This window comes from Aethalodelphis obliquidens, unplaced genomic scaffold, assembly GCF_003676395.1.
Source record: "Aethalodelphis obliquidens isolate GAN/ISIS:26980383/991018 unplaced genomic scaffold, ASM367639v1 scaffold21, whole genome shotgun sequence".
NCBI classification, from domain to species: Eukaryota; Metazoa; Chordata; class Mammalia; order Artiodactyla; family Delphinidae; genus Aethalodelphis; species Aethalodelphis obliquidens.
The window spans coordinates 20,243,832-20,257,660 of record NW_020837965.1 but is presented as its reverse complement, the minus strand read 5'-3'; the positions used below and the strand labels follow the sequence as shown (position 1 = coordinate 20,257,660).

Here is a 13,829-nt window from a genome sequence, read left to right as displayed (position 1 = left end):
TCACTTCCGCCTTGCCCGGCCGCGCGCTGGAGTCCGGGTCTCGCGGACGCGCCGGTAGCGTCCCGCAGTCGGGAGCGCGCCCCGTGGATGACAACAAATTCGTCGCGCAGCGGCGGTGGAGGTGTCCGCCTCAGCTCCGGCCTCAGGCCTTTCCGTCTCCTCGCGTGATCTCTTGCATCCTCTCTCTGGGCCGACTAGGACCCCCTCGGAAGCCCCCGGACTTGGGGTGACGGAGACTCCTCCGCGCCTTGTCCTCGCCAGGCCTAGCGCGAGCGGCGCGGCACAGGTGATGGGGTCTCCCTGAGGGATTCCCGGCCCCGAGCGGGCATGGAGGGGCCTCCCCGGGCTTAGGCTTCGCCGCGGCCTGGGCTCGCCGGCCGGGACCTGAGACGCCGCTGCAGCCACAGCAGCGGCCTGGAGCCGGAGCCTGGACCCCCCAGGCCGGAGCCGTCCGCAGCCCCCGCCGGCCCAGCTGCGAGCCCTCGTCATGCCTTGGCCGTTTTCGGAGTCCATCAAGAAGAGGGCCTGTCGGTACCTCCTGCAGAGGTACCTGGGCCACTTTCTGCAGGAGAAGCTGAGCCTGGAGCAGCTCAGTCTGGACCTGTACCAGGGCACCGGGTCCCTCGCCCAAGTTCCCTTGGACAAATGGGTAAGAGCTGCCGGCGGCCAGCCGGGAGGGACTCAGTTTTCTCTTTAGCGCGATTCGAACGAGTGTCACCCAAGATTGGTGACGTTCAGTCCCTCCCTGGGGATTGTTTGGCTCCAGGTGGGGCAGTACTCCGAGAAATGTGTTCAAGTGTCGTGTAATCTGTTTCTAGCAAGTTTGCTCTCCCAAATCACGTGTTCAGAAACTTAACATAGGTAATGGAGTCTACCCTGTGGGAATCAGCGGAGTCAGTGGTTTGGGCGGGGGTGGGTGTCTGTGAATCTGGCTGAAAGGGGTCCATGGAAGGAGGTGATCAGTGCTGCCCCTTTGGGGAAGGACGGGTCTCGGGGTTCTGTGCAAACAAGTCGTATTTCATGGGATGACACTCTGGAAAGATTAAGGATGAGGAGGACCTTTGGGGATGTCAGAATGCCTAGGTATTCATTTATTTACTTGGGGTTGGTTACTTGCACACCGCGGCCTCCGTACAGCGTTTGGCATCTGGAAGAAAGTTAGGCGAAGGCCTCCTCTGCCGGTTTGCCTGCTTTTGCTTGATACTGTGTGTAGAAGGCCAGTCGGTGAACGGTAGTGTGGCTCTAATAGTGATGCTTGGTTGTGCCTGTTTGCTTCACGTGACAGATCATAACAGCGGGTGTTGCAAAAGCGCTGAAGCTGCAGCGTTCAGACATTTAAAAACCTGTTTTCCGCTTGTCATCCAGAGGTTGTGAGTTGACTCGTCTTAACAGGTGCTTCATGTACAGTTGAACCTGCGTCTGTATGTTTTCAGTGCATAGTATTTTACTTCATGTGTATTCAGCCTTGAGTTTGGCAAGAATGGAGTGGCTCTCCCACTTCCCCCAACTCTTATTTGTTCCACTAGAGTTTGTGGCTTACAGTTTGTGTTGGTTGTACCATTCTAAAGTATTACTATTCTGAAAACATTCCAACACGGTTTACATTTAGGAAATCATCAATATAGGTAACTCTCCTGTGGTAGCTGGGGGAAACAAAAGGAAACATTTTTTTTCTTGATTTAAGCAGTGTAAAAAGCTTGTGGGTTTTTTTTTGTTTGTTTTTCTTTTATGTAAAAGTATTTTAACAGAGTAGTGACTTCTTTAGCCATAGAAACCTGAAAAACTCAAATTATGCTGACACCTTACTATGACCCTTAAATTAATTTGTACTGGTGTAAATAAGCATGTAATTTTATCAGCAAGTGGATGACCTACACTAGGGAGAGTACACAGGATAGTGGGAAAAGCCTTGGCTTGAGTAGCAGAAGGACCTAGTTCCAACCCAGGCTAGCCCATGCTGCCACAGTTAGCCAAGTGACGTTGGACATAGTAATTCACCCGAGTTCAGTAAACATTAATGGAGTATCCACTCCATGCCAGGCACTGTGTCAGGGTACTGCATTGCTGTAATTCTTACCAAAAGATAAGGATTCTGATGGGTATTTTAATATTCATTGACCCATAAGTCTATCCTTTGGGTACAGTTATGAATAGACCGTCTTTAAGGAGGAGGGTTGGATATTTATTAACAGTCTTTTTTGGGTTGAAGGACTTGGCTGCATTATTCTTTTTTAATTATTTATTTATTGAAGTGTAGTTGATTTACAATGTTGTGCGTATGCATTATTCTTTTTTTTTAAATTTATTTATTTATTTTTGGCTGCGTTGGGTCTTTGTTGCTGAGCGCGGGCTTTCTCTAGTTGTGGCAAGCAGGGGCTACTCTTCGTTGTGGTGCGTGAGCTTTTCATTGCGGTGGTTTCTCTTGTTGCAGAGCATGGGCACGCAGACTCAGTAGTTGTGACTTGCCGGCTCTAGAGCACAGGTTCAGTAGTTGTGGTGCACGGGCTTAGTTGCTCCGCGGCATGTGGGATCTTCCCGGACCAGGGCTCGAACCCGTGTCCCCTGCATTGGCAGGCGGATTCTTAACCACTGTGCCACCAGGGAAGCCCCTGCATTATTCTTTAATGACTTTTCACGTTAACCCTATAAGGTGGGTATTATATCTATTTTACAGATGGAGTTAAATAATTTGCCTCAAGTCACACAGCTAGCAAGTGGTATAGTGAGAATTCAAGTCTCACTCCTAAGCCTGTTATTTCTTTATTAATCACATGGCTTCAAGCCAAGGAAAGAGCAGTTAATGTAACTGAGCATTTGTTTATTTCAGGCACTGTACTAGGCACTGTTATTTACGAGGTTTTATTTAATCTTCATGGGAAATCAGAGGTGGTAATATTTCAGTTTTACAGTTTGACTTCAGGATCATTGGAAAAGTAACTTATGGTTGGACTTAATCTGAAGGTTATATTTTGTTCTGCTTCTTGAAGGTGAGGGATATGCCCAGCCAAAATGATAATGTCAAATAAAGTATCCAGTAAACATTGGCTGTTGCTGGTTTCTTTATTTCATTATAGTGTGCTGTGTTTATGACTAAGATAAATCTTGGTGTGACGTTTAGATACAACTATTTAAACTTCTGATTGCAAATTCAGTTACTTTTGACATTTGATTTGAAGGACTTTCATGACAGATAAAAAGATACCTCACAAAGATTCATAGATCCAAACGGGAGAATCCTATTATTGACAACATTCCTAATGTTTCAAATCTCAGTCATCAATTATGCGCAGGATTGTGTTGAAATCGCCTGTGAGATTCCCTTCTTCCTTGATCTCAGTCAATTATTCTTGCTAATTAATTGGGACATGTTGCATTTATATATATATATATGTGTGTGTATATATATATATATATATACACACACATATATATATAGTTAACTTTAAAACTCCTTTTAAAAAACTGTTTTAAAGGGCTTCCCTGGTGACGCAGTGGTTGGGAGTACGCCTGCCGATGCAGCGGACGGACGCGGCTTCGTGCCCCGGTCCGGGAGGATCCCGCATACCGCGGAGCGGCTGGGCCGTGGGCCATGGCCACTGGGCCTGCGCGTCTGGAGCCTGTGCTCCGCGGCGGGAGGGGCCCCAACAGTGAGAGGCCCGCATACCGCAAAAAAAAAAAAAAAAAACTGTTTTAAGAAGACTTTAAATTTACTGAGTTAATTTTTCATGTTTTCAAACCTTTGTAACCTGTGTAGATAACGACTTAAAAAAATAGTGTTTTTAATAGACATTTTTTCAGCAACAAGATCATGTAACAGTGGAAACATTTCCAAATATAATTTTTCAAAATGTCCTCTCCGTAGTACAAAAATCCTTTGAAAAGCAGCTACTTTTCTCACTCATTAATAAAGTGGTATCTTTACTTTGAAAAGACAGATTAAGTGTGTTTTGTGTTTTGGATTATACCTGCTAGGTAGCATGTACTACTGATAGCCATTTGTCATCACATAAAAGGTAGGCATATTTAAAATTCTAATCTTTGTGAAGAAGAAAATTACTTATTATCTTTAAATTCAACTCCTAAATGTTTGGTCATAAGAAAACCCAGGAAATCAGAAAGTTACTGTCATTTTCTGTCTCTCACAAAGATTCAGTTTAAAAGTCTGTTTTTCTTATGTAGACTGTATGCTCAAGTGTCAGTGCACTGAAATGGACCATCCAGCCAAAGGTACCACCCTTCCCACTGTGGAACTGCTAGTCTTCTCTTTGTTCCAGTCTGATGTATGGCCTGAGTGAGAGTGCAATGCCCATTTGTACATTAAGTATAGTACGACTTTTAAGTCTGTTTTATTTGAACTCTTACGCCTGGGCTTAAACTAATAAGGATGTATTCTTTTCCTAGTTAGTCTTACGGTATCAAAAAGAAGCGTATAACGTAATGTTTGCTTTTCTTCATCCTGCCAAGCACACCTTGAATTCCTAGTAGTGCTCATCATTGTACTAGGTAGGCACTGTGGAAGACAAAGAAAAATAATCGGCATTTACAGAGTGTTTACTTGGTACCAGGAACCATGCTGGTAGCTTTACACGTTATTTCATTTACACTCACAGTAACCTTAAACTGGTAGTATCGCTATTTTATGGATGAGGAAATTGTGACTCAAGTTAAAACCTTGTCCAAAGCCACCCAGCTAGTAAGTGGCCGAGCTACTGTCTTTTAAAAGACTGTGTTTTAGAAGACTATTCTTCAAATATGTTCGCCCAGTTTTCTTGAAAAAATTTTTGAAACACTAACATATTCCTTGTACATTTTAAAATCGACTTTAAAATGTTTTCATTATAAGTTTAAATAGTTGTAAGGATAATGTAAATACTGATATAATAAAAATATAGTTTTTTTACCCAGTAAGATCTAAATACCTGCCATTATATATTTAAATATGCTTGAACAAGGTCACCATTAATAGTTGGAAATTTAACATTGTATGTTCTCCCATTGAACTCATATGTCCGTCCAACTTCCTCTGCAAGATTTTATCGTAATTTGCATATTTTATGCTTATATCTTTTATTGATCATGCTGTCATTTCTCTATAATAAAAACATGTAACTAAATTGAAATCGATCATACTAAAAATTTGTGTCACAATTCAACTTTCTTTTGCATTAAGTAAATATTTTCTAGTGTAACTTTTTTTTTTTTTTTTTTTTTGCAGTACGCGGGCCTCTCACTGCTGTGGCCTCTCCCGCTTTGGAGCACAGGCTCCGGAAGCGCAGGCTCAGCGGCCACGGCTCGCGGGCCCAGCCGCTCCGTGGCATGTGGGATCTTCCCGGACTGGGGCACGAACCCGTGTCCCCTGCATTGGCAGGCGGACTCTCAACCACTGCGCCACCAGGGAAGCCCTAGTGTAACATTTTAATTCCCATAATGATTTCTTCACTATTGATTCTTTTTTTTTGAGTTTTTTAGTGGTTGCTCTAGGGCTTTTACCATATTGATCTTATCAGTATCTCCTTCACATAATCATTGGGTTTTAAGTGAATTTTTCCCCTGGATTGTTCTGTTATTACAGTGTTAAGGGCAGTTGATCAAAACAATGTAAATATATTATACATTTGAATAACTAAACATAAAAACTTATTGGAAATATATTTATTGATGTTATGGGTGTGTTTCCCCCTCTTCCCTGATTTGTTCATGTATCCATAGATGAATATACTTACAACTAGAATTTGATAGGGTTCAGCATAAATTTCACTCTAAATTTTTAAAATAGTTATAAGCTTGAGAAACACTGCTGTCCTAAATAAGTAGATGAGAATTATAGGGATTTTGCAGTAGCAGTATCACTTAGTTCTTTGAATTTCTTTTAATGGCAATGCCAAAAATACGTATAAGGTGAGGAAAGACCAGAAAACTTATTGCTGGTCCTGCCTGAAGATTTTTATATCCTAGGCAGTGCGTAAGGGAGGGTTCAGGAAGGGAAAAAGATATGCCATTTTTGGCTCAGTGGGAGAAGGGAGACTGTACAAGGGAATATGGGAAAGGAGACCCAACATGATGCCAGTGCTTTAAGTACCCTTCTCAGGAAGGTCCATTTTAGGAAAGAATATATTTGGAGATTGGGGATCTGGAATTTTATACCTTAAAACCATCCATGCCCATATACTCTTTAGGAAGTCTGTAGGATCACACAAACACCATTGTGAAGAAAGTCTATTAAAATAGTAACTTCCAGTGACTTCCCTGGTGGTCCAGTGGTTAAGACTGTGTGCTTCCATTGCAGGGGCCACGGGTCCCTGGCTGGGGAACTAAGATCCCGCATGCTGTGGTGCAGCAAAAAAAAAAAAAAAAAAAAATCAAAGTAGTAACCTCCAGTGATAGAACGTGAGCCAGTCTAGATCTCAATGTTCAACGTTAGGTTTGTAGACAAAGAATTACAACACTACCCTTATGCAACATAGCATGCAGGAAGCACATTACGTGAAGGCTGGCATTTAATAAATTTTTGTTATTTTAATTTAAAAAGTATATTGTCTGTCAAAAAAACCCCATTTAATGATTCTACTAACTGTATTTACATCCATCTGTCTTCCTTTTGTTGTAGTTAAAACTTCACTGAAATTGCTGTCAGTGGGATCACCTATACGCTAAATGTCACTAAATTCAGTGGACATTTAAAAATCTTTGACTTCTTGTTAGTTCTCGTTGCACTTGACCACTCTTTATGTTGTCTTTCCACAATTTTCTGGGGCAAGAGGCTCTTGATTTTCTTTCTACTTCTCTGTTTGCTTTTTTTGTTGTTGTTGTTTACTTTGCAGGTTCCTCTTTCTTAACCTTTTTCTTAAATGTTGGTGTTTATCAGGATTCTGTCCTAAGCCTCATCTTTTTACTCTACATTAGTTCCCAAAGGCTGTCTCTGCTCACCCCTGTGGTTTCATTTACCCTCTGTGTTTATAAAGCCCTTCTGTATTATAAGCCCAGATGGCTCTCCTGAGCTCTGGACCTCCTAGACATCTCCACCTTGATGTCTGCTCAGATATTCTCTTTGGAACTGAATTCTTCATCTTCCCCTTACCCTGTCTCAGTATATGGCGCCCCTATCTAAGCCGTTGCCCAAGCCAGCACCCAGCGAGTCATTCTTCATTCCTTCTTGTCTTTACCCCTCATGATGACAATTAATTCTACTTCCTAATATATTACAGAAATCCATCTTCCTCTAACTTGCCTCATTGCCACTATCCTTGCCAAACCAAACTTTAGTTTCTCTTACTTATAACATCCTTTCCGCTTGAGTTTTGCTTTCCTCCAATGCATGCTGTACATGACAGCAGGAGTGGCTCACTAAAAGTTCTATCCTCATCATGGCGCCCTTGCTTAAAATCTTTCACTGGCTTCACATTGCCCTTGAGATAAATTTCAGACTCTTTAACATTAATTACAAGGCTTTTTGGATCCCATTCACCCTTATCTATGTAGCCTTATCTCTGGCTCATCACCCTGGCATGCTCGTCACCCTGGCATGCTCGTCACCCTGGCATGCTACAGGAAAGCCTAAAGCAGCTTTTTCCACACCTGCCCCCCCACCCCGCCCAAAACTCTTGTATCTCAAATATGTGTGCTTGTACACTCTGACGTCTGCCTTCTTTGAATCCTTCTACATGCTACTGTCTCTCTCTGGACCACTGTGTCCAGTTAACTCCTCAGCCTTCTGGTCTCAGCTTTAAATAGCGCTTCCTCGGGTGGCCTGCCCTGTATCTCTAGGTTAGGTTCTTTTACACGTTCAAACAGTACAGTGTATTTCCTCTGTCAGGCAACTTATCCCACTTTAGTTAAATGTGTCTTTCGTGGTAAGCTGTTTTGTCAGCTTAGTGAGGGCCGGTAATCATCCTTATCTTGGTCTCTGCTTTCTTTATCCTTAGTGCCTGACACATGCATGAGCATATTTAGCATCTCTGAATAAGCCAACAATTTTAAGTTCTTGTTCTTGTGATTTCAAAATGCACTTTTTTTTTTTGTCTTTAGTGTCTCAATGAGATCCTGGAGTCAGCAGATGCGCCTTTAGAAGTCACTGAAGGATTCATACAGTCCATTTCTCTGTCCGTTCCATGGGGCTCCTTGCTGCAGGATAATTGTGCACTGGAAGTGAAAGGGTTAGAACTGGTCTTCCGACCTAGACCTCGCCCAGGTAGGTGTATATTATGTGTTTCTGTTTGTTTCTATTTTTAATTTTCAGAGATTGGGAAAGTAACCTGATGGCGTTAAATTCAGTATTAATTTTGCATTGTATTTGTGAGATTTTCAGTAGATAAAATATTAGGGCGTGGTCCATGTGAGGGGCGTGTGATTGTATCTTCAGAGTTATTTCTGTCTCTATTTACCTACAGGAACTTTAGTATATAATGATTGGTTTAATTGTTTGTTACCAATTATCTAAAGTGACTTATGCTTTTTTTTTACTTGAAGTATAGTTGATTTACAATGCACGGCATTGTACAGCAAAGTGATCGTTATACATATTTTTATGTTTATATGTATATATATTATTGTTCAAATTCTTTTCCATTATCAGTTATTACACAATACTGAATAAAAAGCGACTTATGTTTTAAAGATTCAAAGTATTGTGCCAGAAAGCAAGGAGGTGCTCCAAGATTGATGGAGAAATGTTAAAAGGACACAGGATTGGGCTTGAAGGGGCTCCCATTGGCCAAATCTGGAAAACTTGGGCATCAAAAAGGATAATGAAAATAATGGATTATAACACACTAAATAAAAACAACCCCTAAGTCCATGTCAATACAAATAAGTATGTAAGGGGGGCAAGGAGAAGGGAAAGCTCTTCATTGCTACTACTTAGAAACATAAAAAAAATGGTGGAATATTCCCATGTTTTCAGCCACCATAGTAAAAATTAATGTTATCAAGATCATCAATGAACGCTGATACCGTTCGGTGAAGGGTTGTTGAAAAACTGGATAGATATTTAGACAGTATCAGAATATCTCCCACTGTTTACATATTATTTGCAGAGGGAAAAAGTTTCTTTTACCGTGCAGAAAATTGACAATCACCACCATAACTGAGTGATCAAGCTTAACCTCATCAATAATGGGTTAACCTGACATCATGTGTGTCCTGACTGAGGGACTGAGAAAGACGTGATCACTTATGTATTATTCCTGCTAAAAGTGCTTAATCTGAATCAAATCACGAGGAAGCAGTCAGACAAATCCAAAATAAGGGAAATTCTATAAACTAACTGGTTGGTACTGTTAAGAAAATGTCATGAAAGACAATGAAGGTAGAGGAACTGTTTAGATCAAAGGAGACTAAAGACACGAATAACTAATTGCAGTACATAATTCTCTTTCTCTCTCTTTCTTTTCTATGAAGGGTGTTATTGAGGCAGCTGGGGAAATTTGGGTATTGAATGTATGTATGATATTTTGTCAATGTTACGTTGCTTGGGTGTGTTAATGGTATTGAGCTTTTGCAGGAGACTGGTCCTGTTCTTAGGAGTTACATGCTGAAGTCATTAGGAGTGAGTGTTATGATGTCTGCAGTTTACCTTCAAATAGTTCAGTGAAAGTTTGAGAGTGTGTATGTAATCTTTTTTTTTTTTTCCCTGGCTGCACTGGGTCTTTGTTGCGGTGTGTGGGCTCTTCGTTGCCGTGCGCGGACTTCTCTGGGTGTGGCATGCGGGCTCCAGAGCACGCGGGCTCAGTAGTTGCGGCGTATGGACTCTCTAGGTGTGGCACGTGGGCTTAGTTGCCCCGCAGCATATGGGATCTTAGTTCCCCGACCAGGGATTGAGCCCACGTCCCCTGCATTGGAAGGTGGATTCTTAACCACTGGACCACCAGGGAAGTCTCAGTGTGTGTGTAATCTTGATGAATCTAGGTGTAGGGTATGCAGGTGTTCACTGTACACCTCTTTCTTAGGACTGAAAATTTTCAGAAGAAAACTTTGGGAAGGAAAAGATTTAAACTGGTAGCAAGTCATTGTTTACAAATATATGCGTGTGGTAGCTTTAATTACACATATGATGTTTTCTGATTTATCAAACATGTATACTGTGCTTCTTGCATGCCAGATACTGTTCTGGGTGGTTTACAAGTACTATCCTCACAGTAGCTCTTTGACATAGATACTTTTAATTATCTCCATTTTGCCGAATAGGAAATTGAAGCATAAATACTAGGTTTAATAACTTGTCCAAGGTTATAGCTAATTAAATGGAAAAGATGGGATCTGGATCTAGGCAGTCTAGTTCTGGAGCCCGTATTCTTAACCACTGTGCTATGTTGTGTCTTGGATTGTCTACTGCAAAGAGTGTGTGTTTATGTATAAGCTAGTAAAGTCATGATGGTGAATCATGTTAAATTATGAACTTAAATTCTTTCAGTGACAAGTGATGTTTGTAAAGATATATTTGAAGAATTATGATCCCAAGTGCTGCCTGAAACACCGTTTAAGTTATGCTTAGTAAAATTTAGTATCTGTATTTTTAAAATTGGTAATCTATGCATGGAAATTCTTAATAATCTGGTATTTAATTAACAAGAATATTTTATATTTTAACCAAGCTGAGTAGATATAGTAATACTTTAAGTCAAATATTTTACCCTTATTTTAAAAATATTTCATTAAAAGGACTTTTAATTTTAGAAGAGAATAATTCTAGTAATCTCTGTCAGTTTGTTTTGAATAACATAAGGAAGTGTGGTGGAATTCTCTCATAAGGGAGGATCTGGAAAGGACTCTTCACAGTTCGTGTGTTCCTTCTCCAAGGATGCTCTTCTGTTTTATCTACATTTATAGTAACCTTCTGAAGCCTAGGTCAACTGCTATCTCTCCTTTCCTGTGAATTCCCTCAGCCAGAAGATTTAGCCTCTTCTCTTAGCTAGCATAATATTTTCTGTTGACACTCAGTAGTTGGCTATTAATTCTTCTTAATTTTATCTCATTTCTTCTACTATCTTGTAGTCTCTTTGAGGGCAGAATTAATAATTATTTTATTTTTCTTTCTTTTATAGCAGGGTCAGCTAACTATGGCCTGCACACCAAATCTGGTCTGTCATCTGTTTTTGTAAATAAATTTTTATTGGAACATCACCATATATACATATTCATTCATTCATTCTCTCTGGCTGCTTTTGTACTAGAGTGAGAGAGTTGAGTAGTTGTGATAGAGACCATATGGCCCACAAAGCCTAAAATACTTACTGTCTGATCCTTTGCAGGAATTTTGTTGACCCCTGCTCTACAGTATTTTGAACAATACCACTCATATAAAATATCCATTGAATACTTGAATGAATATGTGAATTAATATTTGTCAGATATATATCATGTAATGAGAACATGTGTCTCTGGACTTTTATCTGTGATTTTTTTTTTTCCTTCTCAGTTATTATAAGGTGATGTTTAAATCTTAGGAGTAATTTCTAGATTATTGTATCTCTGGGTGACACCATGATGCTGAATATCTCTTGGAGGATTAAGAATTTATCTGTTTGAAATGTGTGATTTTAAGAAATGGCTTTGTTGTAACTGTGAGAAGTTATTTAGGATTAATCTATATTTTCTGCAGCAACTGGTTCTGAGCCTATGTATTGGTCAAGTTTCATGACCAGCAGTATGCAATTGGCAAAAGAATGTCTTAGCCAGAAACTAACAGATGAACAAGGAGAAGGATCCCAGCCTTTTGAAGGACTTGAAAAGTTTGCTGAAACCATTGAAACAGGTTTGGCATTATTGAGTATTTTCAAAAATTTTAGATTTTACTTAGTAGTAAGGCTTGTATAAGAAAAACTCATTTGAGTGATTTTAAAGAATTGTTATTCTTACTTCAGAACTTTAGAATTGAGGTTATTTTAAAAATTGTACAGTAAATCCCCCACATACAAACCTTCAAGTTGCGAACTTTCAAAGATGTGAACCTGCGTTCACATGTCCAATCACGTAAGTTAGTTCACGTGTCTGGTGTACATTGTCACGTGTGTGCATCCTCTTCAAGTGGCTGTGCTTTTGTGTACTTTACTGCACAGTACTGTGTAGAGTACGGTAATACAGTATCTTTATTTCAAGCCCAGGATGTCTGGAAGCAAGCATAAAAACAGCAGTGATGTAGCTGCTGGTACTACTACCAGCCCCTGTGTGCCAGCTGTTGTGCTGGACTACTGTACTTTTCAAGGTACTGTACTGTAAGATTAAAAATGTTTTCTTTATTTTTTGTGTTTGTTTTTTTATGTATTATTTGTGTGAAAAGTATTAGAAACCTATTACAGTACAGTACTATATGGCCGATGGTGTTAGTTGGGTACCTAGGCTAACTTTGTTGGACTTAGGAAAAAATTGGACTCGCTCTCGGAACGGAATTCGTTCATATGTAGGGGACTTACTGTATTCAATTAAATTTCATGTTCTTTTTTACCCTAGTTTCTCCTCTGTTTATTTTATTATGCTTGCATAATGAAGGGATTAGAATTCAACAGATAGTGTTAGTCATTGCCCAGGTTGAGATGTAACATGGGTGAGTGCTCAGCAAGGCAAAATATCTATTACAAAGCTCAAGATTTGGGGATTTTTTAAAGGAAAGAAATTTTTTAAAGAAATTTTTTAAAGGAAAGAAATTCAACTTTTATTTTGTAAGTTCTTATTAAACTAATTTAGTATTTATTCCTTTCATTAGAAGTTTTTATTTAGTATACACATGGTCTCATGTTGACGGTTACCTGTTTACTCTAGTACTAAGAAGAGTAAAAGTCACTTTTATAGACACTGTCTTGAGAATTGAACATGTGCCAGAAAATTCCAAAACTGGAACTGCACTTGAAATTCGAATAGAAAGGTAAGACTTCTTATATCTGAAAGCAAATTACCCTGTTCTTTTCTTTGTAAATAATAAAATCTGACTCTCATTAGATTTCAGGATGCTTTTGGAGTTTAGAGGTGCTTGTATTAAGTTAATATATTACATTATTTCTGAGTAGAGTGCTTTTCTCCAAGTTGTGTTCTAATCCCATTATTGAAAACTGAAAGTACCAGTTGGGGTATAATTGTGTATAATATAATGCTCTGAATATTTGATTTCACAAAGCAGGTAATTCTCTTTTAGTTAATATCAAATCGAAATAATGACTATTTGAGTGGTACTAAATTTAAGGTACTCCTGTTGGAGAGTTTCAGTTTTTCCATATGAACAATGTACTATTTAGATGTGTCTCATTAATGTGATAGGCTTTTTTGCTTTGCTTTATTTGGTCTATGTGCTGCTTTAGGCTAAGACTGTTGTTTTCTTTGAAGATTCTGTGAGGGTATTTTAAGGTCAATATGTACAATAGTGATTTACTTAAAAAGATGTAAACACATCACTTTTCGTTTTCTGTGTTTGCCCACTTGGAGCGCCTATAAATAGCTCTAAAGCAGGGACTGATTTACATACCCACTACTGAGTGTTGTTTTGAGGTAGTAACTCTTCACCTGTGTCTTAATGCCACATGAGCTGCCAGCAGAGATAAGCAGAAAGAAGTAGGTACACCGAGCACCAAAGACACGTTGTATGTGGATCTGTTGGGGGCCTGTATTGAGTTCTGGTTTCTGTCTTTCACAAAACATAGCTATTAGTGAAACAGTTACTGTTAACAGATCTTTGAAATTAGGTTGCATTATCTTAAAATGGTATATTTAAAAAATTTCTAAAATCTCATGCATTTAGCGCCACAATATTTTACTTAAGCTGAAGATGAGTCATAAGGACTCATAGAATAGTTACAGGAATTCAAGAAATGTCATGTCAGGGGCTTCCCTGGTGGCGCAGTGGT

General features: G+C 39.7%; 1 protein-coding gene across 9 annotated transcripts in view; it reads left to right on the top strand.

Moving 5' to 3' along the window:
- Positions 1 to 8: 8 nt before the first annotated feature.
- ATG2B (autophagy related 2B) overlaps positions 9 to 13,829 on the top strand; it is a 76,454-nt gene continuing 62,633 nt past the window's right edge. For 6 of the 9 annotated variants that reach the window (XM_027120486.1, XM_027120485.1, XM_027120493.1 and 3 more), the window contains exons 1-4: positions 9 to 649; positions 8,026 to 8,188; positions 11,597 to 11,749; positions 12,754 to 12,856. In XM_027120486.1, the coding sequence (XP_026976287.1) occupies positions 488 to 649; positions 8,026 to 8,188; positions 11,597 to 11,749; positions 12,754 to 12,856 (581 nt within the window). In that variant the 5' untranslated portion in view covers positions 9 to 487. Of the gene's footprint in view, positions 650 to 8,025; positions 8,189 to 11,596; positions 11,750 to 12,172; positions 12,200 to 12,697; positions 12,857 to 13,829 lie in introns of those variants that run through there. The other 3 variants (XM_027120487.1, XM_027120490.1, XM_027120491.1) reach the window with 3 other exon arrangements.